This window comes from Carcharodon carcharias, chromosome 36, assembly GCF_017639515.1.
Source record: "Carcharodon carcharias isolate sCarCar2 chromosome 36, sCarCar2.pri, whole genome shotgun sequence".
NCBI lineage: Eukaryota > Metazoa > Chordata > Chondrichthyes > Lamniformes > Lamnidae > Carcharodon > Carcharodon carcharias.
In genome coordinates this window covers 4,378,829-4,401,948 of record NC_054502.1, presented here as the reverse complement: position 1 = coordinate 4,401,948, position 23,120 = coordinate 4,378,829, and the positions used below count along the sequence as shown (strand labels likewise).

At 45.0% G+C, this 23,120-nt stretch overlaps 1 protein-coding gene across 1 annotated transcript in view; it reads right to left on the bottom strand.

Annotated features, from left to right (window-relative positions):
- LOC121272866 overlaps positions 1 to 23,120 on the bottom strand; it is a 124,068-nt gene that overhangs the window by 27,426 nt on the left and 73,522 nt on the right. Inside the window, exon 27 of the mRNA XM_041179701.1 lies at positions 10,845 to 10,928. Within this exon, the coding sequence (XP_041035635.1) occupies positions 10,845 to 10,928 (84 nt within the window). The remainder of the gene's footprint in view (positions 1 to 10,844; positions 10,929 to 23,120) is intronic.

Here is a 23,120-nt window from a genome sequence, read left to right as displayed (position 1 = left end):
AAAACCTGCCTCTCCTTTAATATATTCCAAAAAACCCGCTTCTCCTTTAATATATTCCAAACAACCTGCCTCTCCTTTAATATATTCCAAACAACCTGCCTCTCCTTTAATATATTCCAAACAACCTGCCTCTCCTTTAATATACTCCAAAAAAACCCGCCTCTCCTTTAATATATTCCAAAAAACCTGCCTCCCTTTAATATATTCCAAAAAACCTGCCCCTCCTTTAATATACTCCAAAAAACCTGCCTCCCTTTAATATATTCCAAAAAACCTGCCTCTCCTTTAATATATTCCAAAAAACCCGCTTCTCCTTTAATATATTCCAAACAACCTGCCTCTCCTTTAATATATTCCAAAAAACCTGCCTCCCTTTAATATATTCCAAACAACCTGCCTCTCCTTTAATATATTCCAAACAACCTGCCTCTCCTTTAATATATTCCAAACAACCTGCCTCTCCTTTAATATATTCCAAACAACCTGCCCCTCCTTTAATATACTCCAAAAAACCTGCCTCCCTTTAATATATTCCAAAAAAACCCGCCTCTCCTTTAATATATTCCAAAAAACCTGCCCCTCCTTTAATATACTCCAAAAAAACCCGCCTCTCCTTTAATATATTCCAAAAAACCCGCCTCTTCTTTAATATATTCCAAAAAACCTGCCCCTCCTTTAATATACTCCAAAAAACCTGCCTCTCCTTTAATATACTCCAAAAAAACCTGCCTCTCCTTTAATATATTCCAAAAAACCCGCCTCTCCTTTAATATACTCCAAAAAAACCTGCCTCTCCTTTAATATACTCCAAAAAAACCTGCCTCTCCTTTAATATATTCCAAAAAAACCCGCCTCTCCTTTAATATACTCCAAAAAACCTGCCTCTCCTTTAATATACTCCAAAAAAACCTGCCTCTCCTTTAATATATTCCAAAAAAACCCGCCTCTCCTTTAATATACTCCAAAAAAACCTGCCTCTCCTTTAATATACTCCAAAAAAACCTGCCGCTCCTTTAATATACTCCAAAAAAACCTGCCTCTCCTTTAATATATTCCAAAAAAACCCGCCTCTCCTTTAATATACTCCAAAAAACCTGCCTCTCCTTTAATATACTCCAAAAAAACCTGCCTCTCCTTTAATATATTCCAAAAAACCTGCCTCTCCTTTAATATACTCCAAAAAAACCTGCCTCTCCTTTAATATATTCCAAAAAACCCGCCTCTCCTTTAATATATTCCAAAAAACCCGCCTCTCCTTTAATATACTCCAAAAAACCCGCCTCTCCTTTAATATACTCCAAAAAACCTGCCTCTCCTTTAATATACTCCAAAAAAACCTGCCTCTCCTTTAATATATTCCAAAAAACCTGCCCCTCCTTTAATATACTCCAAAAAACCTGCCTCTCCTTTAATATACTCCAAAAAACCTGCCTCCCTTTAATATATTCCAAAAAACCCGCTTCTCCTTTAATATACTCCAAAAAACCTGCCTCTCCTTTAATATATTCCAAAAAACCCGCCCCTCCTTTAATATATTCCAAAAAAACCTGCCCCTCCTTTAATATATTCCAAAAAACCCGCCTCTCCTTTAATATATTCCAAAAAAACCTGCCTCTCCTTTAATATATTCCAAAAAAACCCGCCTCTCCTTTAATATACTCCAAAAAACCTGCCTCTCCTTTAATATATTCCAAAAAACCCGCCTCTCCTTTAATATACTCCAAAAAACCTGCCTCTCCTTTAATATATTCCAAAAAAACCTGCCTCTCCTTTAATATATTCCAAAAAAACCTGCCTCTCCTTTAATATACTCCAAAAAAACCCGCCTCTCCTTTAATATATTCCAAAAAACCCGCCTCTCCTTTAATATATTCCAAAAAACCTGCCTCTCCTTTAATATACTCCAAAAAACCTGCCTCTCCTTTAATATATTCCAAAAAAACCCGCCTCTCCTTTAATATACTCCAAAAAACCTGCCTCTCCTTTAATATATTCCAAAAAAACCTGCCTCTCCTTTAATATATTCCAAAAAACCTGCCTCTCCTTTAATATACTCCAAAAAACCTGCCTCTCCTTTAATATACTCCAAAAAACCTGCCTCTCCTTTAATATACTCCAAAAAACCTGCCTCTCCTTTAATATATTCCAAAAAACCTGCCTCTCCTTTAATATACTCCAAAAAACCTGCCTCTCCTTTAATATACTCCAAAAAACCCGCCTCTCCTTTAATATACTCCAAAAAACCTGCCTCTCCTTTAATATATTCCAAAAAACCCGCCTCTCCTTTAATATACTCCAAAAAACCCGCCTCTTCTTTAATATATTCCAAAAAACCCGCCTCTCCTTTAATATATTCCAAAAAACCTGCCCCTCCTTTAATATATTCCAAAAAAACCCGCCTCTCCTTTAATATATTCCAAAAAAACCCGCCTCTCCTTTAATATATTCCAAAAAAACCTGCCTCTCCTTTAATATATTCCAAAAAAACCTGCCTCTCCTTTAATATATTCCAAAAAACCCGCCTCTCCTTTAATATATTCCAAAAAAACCCGCCTCTCCTTTAATATATTCCAAAAAACCCGCCTCTCCTTTAATATATTCCAAAAAACCTGCCCCTCCTTTAATATATTCCAAAAAAACCTGCCTCTCCTTTAATATATTCCAAAAAAACCTGCCCCTCCTTTAATATATTCCAAAAAACCTGCCCCTCCTTTAATATACTCCAAAAAACCTGCCTCTCCTTTAATATATTCCAAAAAAACCTGCCTCTCCTTTAATATATTCCAAAAAAACCTGCCCCTCCTTTAATATATTCCAAAAAACCTGCCCCTCCTTTAATATACTCCAAAAAAACCTGCCTCTCCTTTAATATATTCCAAAAAACCTGCCCCTCCTTTAATATACTCCAAAAAAACCTGCCTCTCCTTTAATATATTCCAAAAAACCCGCCTCTCCTTTAATATATTCCAAAAAACCTGCCCCTCCTTTAATATACTCCAAAAAAACCTGCCTCTCCTTTAATATATTCCAAAAAACCCGCTTCTCCTTTAATATATTCCAAAAAAACCTGCCTCTCCTTTAATATATTCCAAAAAACCTGCCCCTCCTTTAATATACTCCAAAAAAACCTGCCTCTCCTTTAATATATTCCAAAAAAACCCGCCTCTCCTTTAATATATTCCAAAAAACCTGCCTCTCCTTTAATATATTCCAAAAAAACCTGCCTCTCCTTTAATATATTCCAAAAAACCTGCCTCTCCTTTAATATACTCCAAAAAAACCTGCCTCTCCTTTAATATACTCCAAAAAAACCCGCCTCTCCTTTAATATATTCCAAAAAAACCCGCCTCTCCTTTAATATATTCCAAAAAAACCCGCCTCTCCTTTAATATATTCCAAAAAACCTGCCTCTCCTTTAATATATTCCAAAAAACCTGCCCCTCCTTTTATATACTCAAAAAAACCTGACTCTCCTTTAATATACTCCAAAAAAAACTGCCTCTCCTTTAATATATTCCAAAAAACCCGCCTCTCCTTTAATATATTCCAAAAAAACCTGCCTCTCCTTTAATATATTCCAAAAAACCTGCCCCTCCTTTAATATACTCCAAAAAAACCTGCCTCTCCTTTAATATACTCCAAAAAAACCCGCCTCTCCTTTAATATATTCCAAAAAACCTGCCTCTCCTTTAATATATTCCAAAAAACCTGCCTCTCCTTTAATATATTCCAAAAAACCTGCCTCTCCTTTAATATATTCCAAAAAACCCGCCTCTCCTTTAATATATTCCAAAAAAACCTGCCTCTCCTTTAATATACTCCAAAAAACCCGCCTCTCCTTTAATATATTCCAAAAAAACCCGCCTCTCCTTTAATATATTCCAAAAAAACCCGCCTCTCCTTTAATATATTCCAAAAAAACCTGCCCCTCCTTTAATATATTCCAAAAAAACCTGCCTCTCCTTTAATATATTCCAAAAAAACCCGCCTCTCCTTTAATATATTCCAAAAAAACCTGCCTCTCCTTTAATATATTCCAAAAAACCCGCCTCTCCTTTAATATATTCCAAAAAAACCTGCCCCTCCTTTAATATATTCCAAAAAAACCCGCCCCTCCTTTAATATATTCCAAAAAACCCGCCTCTCCTTTAATATATTCCAAAAAAACCTGCCCCTCCTTTAATATATTCCAAAAAAACCCGCCCCTCCTTTAATATATTCCAAAAAAACCTGCCTCTCCTTTAATATATTCCAAAAAAACCTGCCTCTCCTTTAATATACTCCAAAAAAACCCGCCTCTCCTTTAATATATTCCAAAAAAACCTGCCTCTCCTTTAATATATTCCAAAAAAACCTGCCTCTCCTTTAATATATTCCAAAAAAACCTGCCTCTCCTTTAATATATTCCAAAAAAACCCGCCTCTCCTTTAATATATTCCAAAAAAACCTGCCTCTCCTTTAATATACTCCAAAAAAACCCGCCTCTCCTTTAATATATTCCAAAAAAACCTGCCTCTCCTTTAATATACTCCAAAAAAACCCGCCTCTCCTTTAATATATTCCAAAAAAACCTGCCTCTCCTTTAATATACTCCAAAAAACCTGCCTCTCCTTTAATATATTCCAAAAAAACCTGCCTCTCCTTTAATATACTCCAAAAAAACCTGCCTCTCCTTTAATATACTCCAAAAAACCTGCCTCTCCTTTAATATATTCCAAAAAACCTGCCTCTCCTTTAATATACTCCAAAAAAACCTGCCTCTCCTTTAATATACTCCAAAAAACCTGCCTCTCCTTTAATATACTCCAAAAAAACCTGCCTCTCCTTTAATATATTCCAAAAAACCTGCCTCTCCTTTAATATATTCCAAAAAACCTGCCTCTCCTTTAATATATTCCAAAAAACCTGCCTCTCCTTTAATATACTCCAAAAAAACCTGCCTCTCCTTTAATATATTCCAAAAAACCTGCCTCTCCTTTAATATATTCCAAAAAACCCGCCTCTCCTTTAATATATTCCAAAAAAACCCGCCTCTCCTTTAATATATTCCAAAAAAACCCGCCTCTCCTTTAATATATTCCAAAAAAACCCGCTTCTCCTTTAATATATTCCAAAAAAACCCGCCTCTCCTTTAATATATTCCAAAAAAACCCGCTTCTCCTTTAATATATTCCAAAAAAACCCGCCTCTCCTTTAATATATTCCAAAAAAACCCGCCTCTCCTTTAATATATTCCAAAAAAACCCGCTTCTCCTTTAATATATTCCAAAAAAACCTGCCTCTCCTTTAATATATTCCAAAAAAACCCGCTCTCCTTTAATATATTCCAAAAAAACCCGCCTCTCCTTTAATATATTCCAAAAAAACCCGCCTCTCCTTTAATATATTCCAAAAAACCTGCCTCTCCTTTAATATATTCCAAAAAACCTGCCTCTCCTTTAATATATTCCAAAAAACCTGCCTCTCCTTTAATATATTCCAAAAAAACCTGCCTCTCCTTTAATATATTCCAAAAAAACCTGCCTCTCCTTTAATATACTCCAAAAAACCTGCCTCTCCTTTAATATACTCCAAAAAACCTGCCTCTCCTTTAATATACTCCAAAAACCTGCCTCTTCTTTAATATACTCCAAAAACCTGCCTCTTCTTTAATATACTCCAAAAACCTGCCTCTTCTTTAATATACTCCAAAAACCTGCCTCTTCTTTAATATACTCCAAAAACCTGCCTCTTCTTTAATATACTCCAAAAACCTGCCTCTTCTTTAATATACTCCAAAAACCTGCCTCTTCTTTAATATACTCCAAAAACCTGCCTCTTCTTTAATATACTCCAAAAACCTGCCTCTTCTTTAATATACTCCAAAAACCTGCCTCTTCTTTAATATACTCCAAAAACCTGCCTCTTCTTTAATATACTCCAAAAACCTGCCTCTTCTTTAATATACTCCAAAAACCTGCCTCTTCTTTAATATACTCCAAAAACCTGCCTCTTCTTTAATATACTCCAAAAACCTGCCTCTTCTTCAATATACTCCAAAAACCTGCCTCTTCTTTAATATACTCCAAAAACCTGCCTCTTCTTTAATATATTCCAAAAACCTGCCTCTTCTTTAATATACTCCAAAAACCTGCCTCTTCTTTAATATACTCCAAAAACCTGCCTCTTCTTTAATACACTCCAAAAACCTGCCTCTTCTTTAATATACTCCAAAAACCTGCCTCTTCTTTAATATACTCCAAAAACCTGCCTCTTCTTTAATATACTCCAAAAACCTGCCTCTTCTTTAATATATTCCAAAAACCTGCCTCTCCTTTAATACACTCCAAAAACGTGCCTCTTTAATATACTCCAAAAAACCTGCCTCTCCCCTAATATACTCCAAAAAACCTGCCTCTCCTCTAATATACTCCAAAAAACCTGCTTCTCCTCTAATATACTCCAAAAAACCTGCTTCTCCTCTAATATACTCCAAAAAACCTGCTTCTCCTCTAATATACTCCAAAAAACCTGCTTCTCCTCTAATATACTCCAAAAAACCTGTCTCTCCTCTAATATACTCCAAAAAACCTGCCTCTTCTTTAATATACTCCAAAAACCAGCCTCTTCTTTAATATACTCCAAAAACCTGCTTCTTCTTTGATATACTCCAAAAACCTGCCTCTTCTTTGATATACTCCAAAAACCTGCCTCTTCTTTAATATACTCCAAAAACCTGCCTCTTCTTTAATATACTCCAAAAACCTGCCTCTTCTTTAATATACTCCAAAAACCTGCCTCTTCTTTAATACACTCCAAAAACATGCCTCTTTAATATACTCCAAAAAACCTGTCTCTCCTTTAATATACTCCACTAAACCTGCCTTTCCTTTAATATACTCAAAAAAAAACTGGCTCTCCTTTTATATACTCCACTAAACCTGCCTTTCCTTTAATATACTCCAAAAACCTGCCTCTTCTTTAATATACTCCAAAAACCTGCCTCTTCTTTAATATACTCCAAAAACCTGCCTCTTCTTTAATATACTCCAAAAACCTGCCTCTCCTTTAATATACTCCAAAAAACCTGTCTCTTCTTTAATATACTCCAAAAACCTGCCTCTTCTTTAATATACTCCACTAAACCTGCCTTTCCTTTAATATACTCAAAAAAAAACTGGCTCTCCTTTTATATACTCCACTAAACCTGACTTTCCTTTAATATACTCCAAAAACCTGCCTCTTCTTTAATATACTCCAAAAACCTGCCTCTTCTTTAATATACTCCAAAAACCTGCCTCTTCTTTAATATACTCCAAAAACCTGCCTCTTCTTTAATATACTCCAAAAACCTGCCTCTTCTTTAATACACTCCAAAAACCTGCCTCTTCTTTAATATACTCCAAAAACCTGCCTCTCCTTTAATATACTCCAAAAAAAACTGGCTCTCCTTTAAACCTGCCTTTCCTTTAATATACTCCAAAAACCTGCCTTTCCTTTAATATACTCCAAAAACCTGCCTTTCCTTTAATATACTCCAAAAACCTGCCTCTCCTTTAATATACTCCAAAAACCTGCCTCTCCTTTAATATATTCCAAAAACCTGCCACTTCTTTAATATACTCCAAAAAACCTGCCTCTCCTTTAATATACTCCAAAAAACCTGTCTCTCCTTTAATATACTCCAAAAAACCTGTCTCTCCTTTAATATACTCCAAAAAACCTGTCTCTCCTTTAATATACTCCAAAAAACCTGCCTCTCCTTTAATATACTCCAAAAAACCTGCCTCTCTGATGAAGCTTTTGGTGGCCTTTCCTACCATGTCAGGTGACTTGAGGTGGAATTTTGTCATCTTGCTCTCTCATAAAGCACTATATTACGTGTACTACTTAAATGCTGTTGTTGTTTTAGTTCCGCAGTTGATGGCTATCTCTGCAGCTATATCACTCTCAAATTATAACCCAAAAGACAAACCTATCAGTGTCAACATTACTTGTCTGTCAGTGCCTTGCATCATCCAGTACGTCCAGTAAGATAGGAACAACTGAAAACATGCATTTCTATTGCACCTTTCACCGCTTCAGAACATTACAAAGCTCTTTACAGCTACTGAAGTGTAGTTACTGTTGTAATATAGGAAACGTTTCGGCCAATTTACGCACAGCAAGATCCCATAAAGAGCAATGGTAATAACCAGATCATCTGTTTTTGTTTGTGTTATTGATTGAGTGATAGATATTAGCGCAGGACGCCGGGGAAAACCCGCCCTGCTCTTCTTCCAATAGTGGCCACAAGACCTTTTAGGTCCACCTCAGAGGGCAGAGGGGGGGCTAGGGACAAGGCCTAATCTGAATGATTGACCTTCTGACAGTGTGGTGCACCCTCAGCACAGACCCACCAACAGCGCAGCGCTCCCACAGTACTGACCCTCCGACAGTGCAGCGCTCCCTCAGTACTGACCCTCCAACAGTGCAGTGCTCCCTCAGCACTGACCCTCCGACAGTGCGACGCTCCCTCAGCACTGACCTTCCGACAGTGCAGCGCTCCCTCAGCACTGACCTTCCGACAGTGCGGCGCTCCCTCAGCACTGACCCTCAGACAGCATGACGCTCCCTCATTACTGATCCTCCGACAGCGCGGCACTCCCTCAGTACTGACTCTCCGACAGCGCGGCGCTCCCTCAGTACTGACTCTCCGACAGTGCGGTGCTCCCTCAGTACTGACCCTTCGACAGTGCGGCGCTCCCTCCGTACTGACCCTCCGACAGTGCGGCGCTCCCTCAGTACTGACCCTCCGACAGTGCGGCGCTCCCTCAGTACTGACCCTCCGACAGTGCGGCGCTCCCTCAGCACTGACCCTCCGACAGTCGGCGCTCCCTCAGCACTGACCCTCCGACAGTCGGCGCTCCCTCAGCACTGACCCTCCGACAGTGCGGCGCTCCCTCAGCACTGACCCTCCGACAGTGCGGCGCTCCCTCAGCACTGACCCTCCGACAGTGTGGCGCCCTCTCAGCACTGACCCTCCGACAGTGCGGCGCTCCCTCAGTACTGTCCCTCCGACAGTGCGGCGCTCCCTCAGTACTGTCCCTCCGACAGTGCGGCGCTCCCTCAGTACTGACCCTCCGACAGTGCGGCGCTCCCTCCGTACTGACCCTCCGACAGTGCGGCGCTCCCTCCGTACTGACCCTCCGACAGTGCGGCGCTCCCTCCGTACTGACCCTCCGACAGTGCGGCGCTCCCTCGTTACTGACCCTCCGACAGTGCGGCGCTCCCTCAGTACTGACCCTCCGACAGTGCGGCGCTCCCTCAGTACTGACCCTCCGACAATGCAGCGCTCCCTCAACACTGACCCTCCGACAGTGCGGCGCTCCCTCAGCACTGACCCTCCGACAGTGCGGTGCTCCCTCAGTACTGACCCTCCGACAGTCGGTGCTCCCTCAGTACTGACCCTCCGACAGTCGGCACTCCCTCAACACTGACCCTCCGACAGCACGGTGCTCCCTCAGCACTGACCCTTCGACAGTGCGGCGCTCCCTCAGCACTGACCCTCCGACAGAGCGGTGCTATCTCAGCAGTGTACTGGATGTAACAGCCTGGATTATGTTCTCAAGTCCCTGGAGGTCTCGCAACTGAAAAAAACAAAAGCTTTTCAGGGAGATGCAAGTCCTAGTGATAACTCGCCTCAAGTATGGCAACTGAGATTCCATTGGATCGTCCTCAGGATTTTCATCCTAATGCAGTAAGCACACACAAGCAGCTGAGTGTCTAGTGGATCGGGCTACACAAACATACGCTCTACCTTTAACCATACGTAAATCAATGACAGCAACTACACGCAAGCAGCTCTGTTCTCCACACCCAGAGTCTGTGTGCACGCATAACATATAAAGCGAAAGGGAATATCAAGGAAAAACACTTGAAGGAATCAGCTGCTCTATCTTTATGTAATAGTTCTTTGAACAGCAGCTGGTGAGGCCCCAGTACACTGAGATTGATGTCACATTGACTGTCTCACCCTCTCTCCTTGCTGAATTAGTGACTGTTACCCCTATACTCCTGCTTCTTATCACTATCCAGCTGCTCCTGCTTTACATTTGCTTAAAGGCAAGTTAGTGTTGTGGAGCCTGATATGCCTGGGAGGACTCAATGACAATGGACTGTTCTAGTTGTGATGCCTCTTGTGGTTAAATAGCCTACTGCAAAGTCGAAGCTCAGCTACTAAGGGGTGGGGAAGGGGGGGGCCCTATTGCCTATGGAATCTGTATTGTGCTGAGTCACAGATTCCTCATTGTTTTCAAATTCAGCAGTAGCTCTGCCCCTTGAGTGGCTGCACTCTCGCTCTGCATTCACCATCAGCACTCCCACCCCACCCCTCCAAAGCCAAGGAGGGCTGAGACCTCACTTTCTCCCCTTGACTCCAACCAGTCCCCAATCACTAAACCAACAGCCAGCAAGCCTGATGGCACCTTTCATGTTAAGCACTGCAAGAAACACATATCTACCTCACATTCCAATTCAAGCTGAAATTTAACCAAGGGGTTTATAAAAACAGATACACGGGAGTGAGTTATAATTGGAATATAATCGAGGTGTTCGGGTGGTTTACATATAGAACAACAGATACCCGGGAGTGAGTTACAGGCTGGAATCTAATTGAGGGGTTCGGGGTGGTATATATACAGAATAACAGATACCCGGGAGTGAGTTACAGGCTGGAATCTAATCGTGAGGTTCCATGCCAGTGTTGTTTCTGGTTCGAAATGTGTCTCTGTGAGAACAACAGGGTGTTTTCCTTTCTCGTGGAGTGCAGTATCACAAGTTAATGTCTTTGGTTAGATAATAGGTGGCCTTCCTGCCTCACTTACCCCTCTGTTTCCCTCAAAGGGGTTATAAAGCTGGTTCATGGCAGGCTGTTGATGCTCCACGCTGTGTTCAAGCACTGCTGGGTCCTGTAAGCAAACATATATGCAGCAGTCAGTGAAAAGAGCAAAGCAACAGGCAGCAAAACATGTTGCAACCCAATGCCAACGTTTGATCCTGACTGTGCTCTACAGTCATTTAGTGGTTATGTTCCTAATCCCATCCTTAGTCTGTGCTGTATCCCAGGGGTACAGTCCTGTAATGGTTACATTCCTGGACTCCATACCCAGACCGTACTGTACTCCAGGGGTACAGTAATATCATGTTTACAATCTTGGACCCCTCCTCAGGCTGTGCTGTATCCAGGGGTGCAGTAATGAAATGGTTACATTCCTGGACTTCATCCCAAGACTATATTGCTACACCCCAGGGGTACAGTAAAGTAGCAGTTGTGTTTTAACCTAGGTGTACAGAGCACAATTTCAAAATCTGCAGATGCTACAAAACTTGGAAGCATTGTGAACTACGAGGAGGATGGTATAGAACTTCAAAAGGACATAACCAGGTTGGTGAATGGGTGACCAAGAAGCAGATGAAATTTAATGCAGAAAAATATGAAGTGATTCATTTTGTTAGGAAGAACGTGGAGAGGCAATACAAAATAAAGGATACAATTCTAAAGGGGCTGCAGGAGCAGAGGCACCTGTGCATAAATCATTGAAGGAGCAGGACAGGCTGAGGGCATGGTTAATACAGCCAATGGCACCCTGGGCTTTATCAATAGGGGCATATAGTAAAAAGCATGTTATCTTGTATAAGACACTGGCTCAGCCTCAACTGGAGCATGATGTCCAATTCATGGTGAATCACTTTAGGAAGATGGAAAGGCATTGAAGAGACACAGAAAGGATTCATGAGAATGGCTCCAGGGATGAGAAACATCAGTTACTTAGATTGGAGAAGTTTGGACTGGTCTCCTTAAAAAGTGAAGGCTGAGAAGAGATTTGATGAGGGGTCTGGACAGAGTAGATAGGGACGAATTGTTTGCATTGGTGGAAGGATCAGGTACAACAGTTAATTGGTTAAGGTAAGTGGCAAAGAGACAATAGAGACAAGAGGAAAAACGTTTTCACACAGCGAGTGGTTACAGTCTGGAAGACACTGTCTGAGAGTGTGGGGGAGACAGGGTCAATCGAGTGGTTAGGGTCTGGAAGACACTGTCTGAGAGTATGGTGAAGACAGGGTCAATCGAGTGGTTAGGGTCTGGAATGCGCTGCCTGGGAGTGTGGTGGAGACAGGGTCAATCGAGTGGTTAGAATCTGGAAGCCACTGTCTGAGAGTGTGGTGGAGACAGGGTCAATCGAGTGGTTAGGGTCTGGAATGCACTGTCTGAGAGTGTGGTGGAGAAAGGGTCAATCGAGTGGTTAGAGTCTGGAATGCACTGTCTGAGAGTGTGGGGGAGACAGGGTCAATCGAGTGGATAGGATCTGGAATGCGCTGCCTGAGAGTGTGGTGGAGACAGGGTCAATCAAGTGGTTAGGGTCTAGAATGCAGTGTCTGAGAGTGTGGTGGAGACAGGATCAAATGAGTGGTTAGGATCTGGAATGCAGTGTCTGAGAGTGCGGTGGAGACAGGGTCAATCGAGTGGTTAGGATCTGGAATGCACTGTCTGAGAGTGTGGTGGAGAAAGGGTCAATCGAGTGGTTAGGATCTGGAATGCACTGTCTGAGAGTGTGGTGGAGAAAGGGTCAATCGAGTGGTTAGGGTCTGGAATGCACTGTCTGAGAGTGTGGGGGAGACAGGGTCAATCGAGTGGATAGGATCTGGAATGTGCTGCCTGAGAGTGTGGTGGAGACAGGGTCAATCGAGTGGTTAGGGTCTGGAATGCAGTTCTGAGAGTGTGGGGGAGACAGGGTCAATCGAGTGGTTAGGATCTGGAATGCACTGTCTGAGAGTGCGGTGGGGAAAGGGTCAATCGAGTGGTTAGGATCTGGAATGCACTGTCTGAGAGTGTGGTGGAGAAAGGGTCAATCGAGTGGTTAGGATCTGGAATGCACTGCCTGAGAGTGTGGGGGTGACAGGGTCAATCGAGTGGTTAGGATCTGGAATGCACTGTCTGAGAGTGTGGGGGAGACAGGGTCAATCGAGTGGTTAGGATCTGGAATGCACTGTCTGAGAGTGTGGTGGAGACAGGGTCAATCGAGTGGTTAGGGTCTGGAACACACTGACTGAGAGTGTGGTGGAGACAGGGTCAATCGAGTGGTTAGGGTCTGGAATGCACTGTCTGAGAGTGTGGGGGAAACAGGATCAATCGAGTGGTTAGGGTCTGGAATGCACTGTCTGAGAGTGTGGGGGAGACAGGGTCAATCAAGTGGTTAGGATCTGGAATGCGCTGCCTGAGAGTGTGGTGGAGACAGGGTCAATCGAGTGGTTAGGGTCTGGAATGCAGTGTCTGAGAGTGTGGTGGAGACAGGGTCAATCGAGTGGTTAGGGTCTGGAACGCACTGACTGAGAGTGTGGTGGAGACAGGGTCAATCGAGTGGTTAGGGTCTGGAATGCACTGTCTGAGAGTGTGGGGGAAACAGGATCAATCGAGTGGTTAGGGTCTGGAATGCAGTGTCTGAGAGTGTGGGGGAGACAGGGTCAATCGAGTGGTTAGGATCTGGAATGCGCTGCCTGAGAGTGCGGTGGAGAAAGGGTCAATCGAGTGGTTAGGATCTGGAATGCACTGTCTGAGAGTGTGGGGGGTACAGGGTCAATCGAGTGGTTAAGATCTGGAATGCGCTGCCTGAGAGTGTCGGGGAGACAGGGTCAATCGAGTGGTTAGGATCTGGAATGCACTGTCTGAGAGTGCGGTGGAGAAAGGGTCAATCGAGTGGTTAGGATCTGGAATGCACTGTCTGAGAGTGTGGTGGAGAAAGGGTCAATCGAGTGGTTAGGATCTGGAATGCAGTGTCTGAGAGTGTGGGGGAGACAGGGTCAATCGAGTGGTTAGGGTCTGGAATGCACTGTCTGAGCGTGTGATGGTGACAGGGTCAAGTGAGTGGTTAGGATCTGGAATGCAGTGTCTGAGAGTGTGGTGGAGACAGGGTCAATCGAGTAGTTAAGGTCTGGAATACAGTGTCTAAGAGTGTGGTGGAGACAGGATCAATTGAGTGGTTAGGATCTGGAATGCAGTGTCTGAGAGTGTGGTGGAGACAGGGTCAACTGTGAGATTAGGATCTGGAATGCACTGTCTGAGTGTGTGGTGCCCACAGGGTCAATTGAGGCTTTCAAGAGGGAATTGGATATTATCTCAAAAGGAAGAATTGCAGGGCGACAGGGAGCAAGCAGGCAACTGGTGCTGGATGTTTCGCAGCTACTGAGAGCTGGTGCAGAGAACAGCCAATTGGTCACATTCTGTGCTGTAACCGCTCCACGGTTCTGGACCCCATCCCCAGCGGTACAGTAATGTAATGGTTCCATTCCTGGACCCCATCCCCAGCGGTACAGTAATGTAATGGTTCCATTCCTGGACCCCATCCCCATACTGTGCTGTACCCAGGGTACAATAACGAGTACATGAAAAGAAAACAGAAAATCTTGGAAGAACTGAGCAGGCCAGGCAGCATCTGGGACCAAATGAAAGGAGGTGTAAGTGATTTGCTGCTGCACCTGAAAGGGGTGTTTGGGCCCTTGGATGATGAGGAGGGAGGAGGTAAAGGAGCAGGTGTTACCCCTTCTGCGGTTGCATGGGGAAGTGATAAGATGTTGGGGGTTTTGGAGAAGTGGACCAGGGTGTCCCGGAGGGAACTGTCCCTACGGAATGCTGACACGGTTGGTGGGGGGGGGGGGGGTGCGGTGGCAAAGGGAAGATGTATTTGATGGTGGCATCAAGCTAGAGTCGGCGGAAATGGCGGAGGATGATTCTTTGAATGCAGAGGCTTGTGGGTGAAAAGTGAGGTCAAAAGGCACCCTATCATGGTTCTGGGAAGGAGGGGAAAGGGTGAGGGCAGAGCTGCAGGAGATGGGTCAGACACAGTTGAGGGGCCTGTCAACCACTGCAGGTGGGAAACCTCAGTTAAAGAAAAAGGAAGACATGTCAGAAGCCATTTTGGAAAGTGGCATCATCAGAACAGATGTAATGAAGGCGAAGGAGCTGAGACAATGGGATGGAGTCCTTACAGGAAGCGGGGTGTGAGGAGCTGTAGCCAAGGTAGCTGTGGGAGTTGGTGGGCTTGTAATGAATATTGGTGGGCAGTCTGTCACCAGAAATGGACAGAGAGGTGAAGGGAGGGAAGGGAAGCATTGGAGATGGACCATGTGAAGGAGAGAGAGGGGTGGAAATTATAAGCAAAATTGACAAATTTTTCCAGGCCCAGACAAGAATATGAAGCGACACCGATACAGTTATCGATGTACTGAAAAGAGAGTTATGGGAGGGGACCCGAGCAGGACTGAAGCAAGGAATGTGGTATGTTCCTGGACTAGTCATCCAGGTGTTTAAATGACATGCCTTTAGAAAATTGGCGCTATAAAATAAAAGATAAAGTTTGCAGGATCTCAACGCTGTCGACCTGGAGTCCCTTTGTGTGAAGACACTGGTCCTGATGGATGTCTGCAAGTTCTCACCAGCTGGTCTCAGCTTTGCAGTTCCAAATGCAGACCAGTTACACTCAATACAGGTCCTATGGCTACAGGTTGTTGCCTCACACAATTTTAGGCAAGTTAGAGAGATACAGAGAGCCAGCTAGGGTAGTCTTCCTTCCTCAGCTTGTCCCCCAACAACCAGCAGGTTCACAACTGAAGATTTTTTTCTCTCTTCTCCTCTGTGATTTCCAGCAAGTTTGTCATTTCAGTTTTTCCCCCCCCCTCAATTAAAGTGATTGCTGTTCAAAACAATCAACCAGATCTTCCTCAAGTACCATAAAGGTCAGGCGATTTCTGGGAAGAGGCCTGTTTGCTGGCAGTTCCAGCGTGAATTTATGGCCTTTTAAAAAAAATCCCAGGTTAGCATCCAGATGTACAGATAATGTCATGTCCTTCCATTTTGTAAAGGAAATATTCAGTCTTGAGAGACATGATTCTAACATTGTCCATGACAGTATTGCAGGCTGGCACATTCCAAGGCCCTAGGCTGTGTGCTGAAGGAGGCAGACACTGCAAACGCTCAATGGGGAAAGGCCACCATCTGAGGTCCATCTGCCATAGTGCAGAGGAGCTGGAAATTGTATAAAACCCATCAGGCGATATCTTTGTCCTGGAATGTATATTCTAAATGTCATGGGTAATTACAACTGGGCTGAGGTACCTCAGAGTGCCACAAGCTGTACGGATAGAACTGGCATCGGATTGTACTCTCAGTAATATCCAACTTAAACTGTTAGAGGTGGTCATTTTACAAACTTTTACAAATAAAGCATATTTTTGAAAAGAGTAGTGCAATGAGTGATGGAAATAAATGCGAGCCATGTCAAAGACAGCCAAACCCCAGGAATGAATTAAAAATCCTGAATGATGAAATGAATTATCATTCATCACAGTGTGCATTGAAGTCATAGGACTTTGCAGATAGCGCTGTTGCTCCAACACCCTCTTTTTGAAAGTTGGTTCACTGATCCTGAATGGGAGAAAGCAGGGAGGGGAGGCACCAGTCACACAAGCTGTTCACCAACCTGCTGTTCCCTTTCTGCCATTTCATCAGACACTTCCACTCCCAACAAGGACTGCCCAGAGGAGACCACTGCTGTGCTGCCATGAGTTTCCCCTCTTGCCATTGGTGTCCCCACTGCCCCTGCTTAATGCTACTCAGATCCACTGTGGCTAGTTACTCTCTAAGATCCCTTCTCCCTCCTAACCCCAACACGGTCCTTCACACTCTACCTTCTACTTTGCAGGATCTCAAGCCTCTGGAAGTCCTCCCTCCTCTCAGTACCCACTTCTGCCTGTGGAGTCTCAATAGCCAATGATGGCATTACCCCAACTTAAAGCATATTCCATATGATACAGTTCAGCTGGCCTGCTGTCCTGGGGTCTGAGCTTTGTGCCTGCATCACACTGTGTGCGACACACAGCCTGTACACCTTCACACACTGTGTGAAGTGGGTTTTTTGAATCTGTATTACATTGCACAACACTCACACCCAGACCGCACACAGTACTAGCAGATGCAGTTGGTACACAGTCCCATTGAGGAACTATAACTCACCCTAATTTCATCCTTCACACTCCACAAAGAAGTAACAGAAACCAGTGTGGGATGGCCCTTTGGCAACCGACATAATCAGCCAAAATACAGGTAGGCCTCATTCAATTCCGTCTGTACACACAATATTGAGCTGGAAGCAACAAGGTGATCTAATGCACTCCAACAAGGCAGTCCGCTGAGTTAGTCACTGACCTTATGCCAACTCTGAATGAACCCACACCTGGCTGGCTGTCAGTATAGACCGAGCTTTACTCTGTATCTAACCCCGTGCTGTAGCTGTCCTGGGAGTGTTTGATGGGGACAGTGTAGAGGGAGCTTTACTCTGTATCTAACCCCATGCTGTACCTGTCCTGGGAGTGTTTGATGGGGACAGTGTAGAGGGAGCTTTACTCTGTATCTAACCCTGTGCTGTACCTGTCCTGGGAGTGTTTGATGCCACCATCCATGGCTCTTTACCAACTCTGAACAATAAAAAATATATTACCTCTATACAGTTGTACTTCCCAACCCCAGCTCCTGGAGCCTGTAGAGTCCATCAGCTTTCCCCCAGCACCCTTCCCTATTTCAGTCAGGGGTATCTGGGAATCCTCAATCTTTTGAGAAATAAACAAATGCTCATACAGTGAATATGAGAGTGAAACCACAGTATTGACTTATCCATCATTATACTAAACCGTTGAGAGCAGATGATCAACTTCCACGAGCCTGGATGATGTCAGCACTCTCACTTTCCCCTCCATCTATTGTCTGGTCAATGTCTCCATCCCCCAGCAGCTAGTTCTGAATCCACCACATCACTGACAGCCATGTCACATGCAGCTCAGACCCCATATGCACTTTAGCGCACCAGTAGTGTTTCGCATGGTCACCGCTGCTGATACCAGCTGCTTATTTCAGATTTATTTCATGAACTGAATTGAAATTCTCCCAGGTGCTGTGGTGAGGTTTGAATTCCTGTCTCTGCTACTGTTCCCACCTGGGATAGCACAGGTCAGACAAGTCTGAGAATTCAACCCCATTCTGTGTCAGTTAGTCTCAGTATCCAGTTCCTGATCACTGTCCACTGATCGCTGGGTTAGAGGGGGGGGCGGGGATCAGCCAGGGTTCCTGCTCCTGATCACTGTGATTCCTGGGTTAAAGAGAGGGGAAATCAGCCAGGGTTCCTGCTCCTGGTCACTGTCCAGTGATCCCTGGGTTAGAGAGAGCGGGGGAAAGCAGCCAGGGTTGCAGCTCCTGATCACAATGGAGTGAACCCATTGCCTGGGTTTATGGGCTGATCTTGTGGTTTGTTAAGTTTTGTAACAAGATTTGTCAAGAATGGCTGAGAATTGAGATCATGAGACAGGATGTTCCGCACACACTGCAGTCTCGCATACAGGAGTTAACCCAAAGCTAGACACTTTCACCAGTGAACGAGTTAAAACATCATGTACACTCTCTCCTATCACTGACTCTACCCACCCATTTAATCCTCTTGCACATCCCCATGTACACTCTCCCCCTATCACTGACTCTACCCACCCATTTAATCCCCTTGCACACTCTCCCCCTATCACTGACTCTACCCACCCATTTAATCCCCTTGCACATCCCCATGTACATTCTCCCCCTATCACTACCCATCTATTTAATCCCCTTGCATATCCCCATGTACACTCTCCCCCTATCACTGACTCTACCCACCCATTTAATCCCCTTGCACATCCCCATGTACACTCTCCCCCAATCACTGACTCTACCCACCCATTTAATCCCTTTGCACATCCCCATGTACACTCTCCCCCATCACTGACTCTACCAACCCATTTAATCCCCTTGCACACTCTCCCCCTATCACTGACTCTACACACCCATTTAATCCCTTTGCACATACCCATGTATACTCTCCCCCTATCACTGACTCTACCCACCCATTTAATCCTCTTGCACATCCCCATGTACACTCTCCCCCATTGCTGAGTCTACCCACCCAATTAATCCCCTCCCATATCCCCACGTACACTCTCCCCCTATCGCTGAATCTACTCACCCAATTAATCCCATCCCATATCCCCATGTACACTCTCCCCCTATCACTGAGTCTACCCACCCAATTAATCCCCTCCCACATCCCCATGTACACTCTCCCCTATCACTGACTCTACCCACCCATTTATTCCCTTCATACAGTACCATGTGCACACTCCCCTACCACTGACTCTACCCACCCTTTTAATCCACTTGCACGTCCCCATGTACACTCTCCCATAGCACTGACTCTACCCACCCATTTAATCACCTTGCACATCTCCACGTACACTCTCCCCCTATCACTAACTCTAATCACCCATTTAATCCCTTCATACAGCCCCACGTACACTCTCCCCCTATCAGTGACTCTACCCACCCATTTAATCCCCTTGCACATCCCCATGTACACTCTCCCCTATCACTGACTCTACCCACCCATTTAATCCCTTCATACAGCCCCATGTACACTCTCCCCTACCCATTTAATCCCTTCACTCAGCCCCATGTACATTCTCCCTCCCATTTAATCCCTTCCTAAAGCCCCATGTACTTTCCGCTATCACTGACTCTACCCACCCTTTTAATGCCCTCCCACAGCCCCATGTACACTCTCCCCCTATCAGTGACTCTACCCACCCATTTAATCCCCTTGCACATCCCCACGTACACTCTCCCCCTATCACTAACTCTAATCACCCATTTAATCCCTTCATACAGCCCCACGTACACTCTCCCCCTATCAGTGACTCTACCCACCCATTTAATCCCCTTGCACATCCCCATGTACACTCTCCCCTATCACTGACTCTACCCACCCATTTAATCCCTTCACTCAGCCCCATGTACATTCTCCCTCCCATTTAATCCCTTCCTAAAGCCCCATGTACTTTCCGCTATCACTGACTCTACCCACCCTTTTAATGCCCTCCCACAGCCCCATGTACACTCTCCCCCTATCAGTGACTCTACCCACCCATTTAATCCCCTTGCACATCCCCACGTACACTCTCCCCCTATCACTAACTCTAATCACCCAGTTAATCCCTTCATACAGCCCCACGTACACTCTCCCCCTATCAGTGACTCTACCCACCCATTTAATCCCCTTGCACATCCCCATGTACACTCTCCCCTATCACTGACTCTACCCACCCATTTAATCCCTTCATACAGCCCCATGTACACTCTCCCCTACCCATTTAATCCCTTCACTCAGCCCCATGTACATTCTCCCTCCCATTTAATCCCTTCCTAAAGCCCCATGTACTTTCCGCTATCACTGACTCTACCCACCCTTTTAATGCCCTCCCACAGCCCCATGTACACTCTCCCCCTATCAGTGACTCTACCCACCCATTTAATCCCCTTGCACATCCCCACGTACACTCTCCCCCTATCACTAACTCTATTCACCCATTTAATCCCTTTGCACATCCCCATGTACACTCTCCCCCTATCACTGACTCCACCCACCCATTTAATCCTCTTGCACATCCCCATGTACACTCTCCCCCATCGCTGAGTCTACCCACCCAATTAATCCCCTCCCACATCCCCATGTACACTCTCCCACTATCACTGACTCTACCCACCCATTTATTCCCTTCATACAGTACCATGTGCACTCTCCCCTATCACTGACTCTACCCACCCTTTTAATCCACTCCCACATCCCCATGTACACTCTACCCCTATCACTGACTCTACCCACCCATTTAATCCCTTCATACAGCCCCATGTACACTCTCCCCTACCCACTTAATCCCTTCACTCAGCCCCATGTACATTCTCCCCCCCATTTAATCCCTTCATACAGTAGCATGTACATCTCCCCGATCACTGACTCTACCCACCCTTTTAATCCACTTGCACATCCCCATGTACACTCTCCCCTAGCACTGACTCTACCCACCCATTTAATCCACACCCACATCCCCCTGTATACTCTACCCCTATCACTGACTCTACCCACCCATTTAATCCCTTCATACAGCCCCATGTACACTCTCCCCTACCCATTTAATCCCTTCACTCAGCCCCATGTACATTCTCCCCCTCATTTAATCCCTTCCTAAAGCCCCATGTACTCTCCCCTATCACTGACTCTACCCACCCTTTTAATGCCCTCCCACAGCCCCATGTACACTCTTCCCCTATCAGTGACTCTAATCACCCATTTAATCCCTTCATACAGCCCCATGTACACTCTCCCCCTATCACTGACCCTACCCACCCATTTAATCCCCCTCCCACATCCCCATGTACACTCTCCCCGATCACTGACTCTACCCATCTATTTAATCCCTTCATATAGCCCCATGTACACTCTCCCCCTATCACTGACTCTATCCACCCATTTATTCCCTTCATACAGCCCCAAGTATACTCTCCCCTACCACCGACTTCACCCACTCATTTAATCCCCTTGCACAGCCCCATGTACACTCTCCCCCTATCACTGACTCTACCCACCCATTTATTCCCTTCATACAGTACCATGTGCACTCTCCCCTACCACTGACTCTACCCACCCTTTTAATCCCTTCATACAGCCCCATGTACACTCTCCCCTACCCATTTAATCCCTTCACTCAGCCCCATGTACATTCTCCCCCCCATTTAATCCCTTCCTAAAGCCCCACGCACTCTCCCCTATCACTGACTCTACCCACCCTTTTAATGCCCTCCCACAGCCCTATGTACACTCTCCCCCTATCAGTGACTCTACCCACCCATTTAATCCCCTTGCACATCCCCACGTACACTCTCCCCCATCACTAACTTTAATCACCCATTTAATCCTTTCATACAGCCCCATGTACACTCTCCCCCTATCAGTGACTCTACCCACCCATTTAATCCTCTTGCACATCCCCACGTACACTCTCCCCAATCACTGACTCTACCCATCTATTTAATCCCTTCATACAGCCCCATGTACACTCTCCCCCTATCACTGACTCTATCCACTCATTTATTCCCTTCATACAGTCCCAAGTATACTCTCCCCTACCACTGACTCCACCCACTCATTTAATCCCCTTGCACAGCCCCATGTACACTCTCCCCCTATCACTGACTCTACCCACCCATTTAATCCCCCTCCCACGTTCCCATGTACACTCTCCCCGATCACTGACTCTACCCATTTATTTATTCCCTTCATACAGGCCCATGTATACTCTATCCTACCACCGACTCCACCCACCCACTTAATCCCCTTGCACAGCCCCATGTACACTCTCCCCCTATCACTGACTCTATCCACTCATTTAATCCCTTCATACAGTACCATGTGCACTCTCCCCTACCACTGACTCTACCCACCCTTTTAATCCCTTCATACAGCCCCATGTACACTCTCCCCTACCCATTTAATCCCTTCACTCAGCCCCATGTACATTCTCCCCCCCATTTAATCCCTTCCTAAAGCCCCACGCACTCTCCCCTATCACTGACTCTACCCACCCTTTTAATGCCCTCCCACAGCCCTATGTACACTCTCCCCCTATCAGTGACTCTACCCACCCATTTAATCCCCTTGCACATCCCCACGTACACTCTCCCCCATCACTAACTTTAATCACCCATTTAATCCTTTCATACAGCCCCATGTACACTCTCCCCCTATCAGTGACTCTACCCACCCATTTAATCCTCTTGCACATCCCCACGTACACTCTACCCAATCACTGACTCTACCCATCTATTTAATCCCTTCATACAGCCCCATGTACACTCTCCCCCTATCACTGACTCTATCCACTCATTTATTCCCTTCATACAGTCCCAAGTATACTCTCCCCTACCACTGACTCCACCCACTCATTTAATCCCCTTGCACAGCCCCATGTACACTCTCCCCCTATCACTGACTCTACCCACCCATTTAATCCCCCTCCCACGTTCCCATGTACACTCTCCCCGATCACTGACTCTACCCATCTATTTATTCCCTTCATACAGGCCCATGTATACTCTATCCTACCACCGACTCCACCCACCCATTTAATCCCCTTGCACAGCCCCATGTACACTCTCCCCCTATCACTGACTCTATCCACTCATTTAATCCCCTCCCATA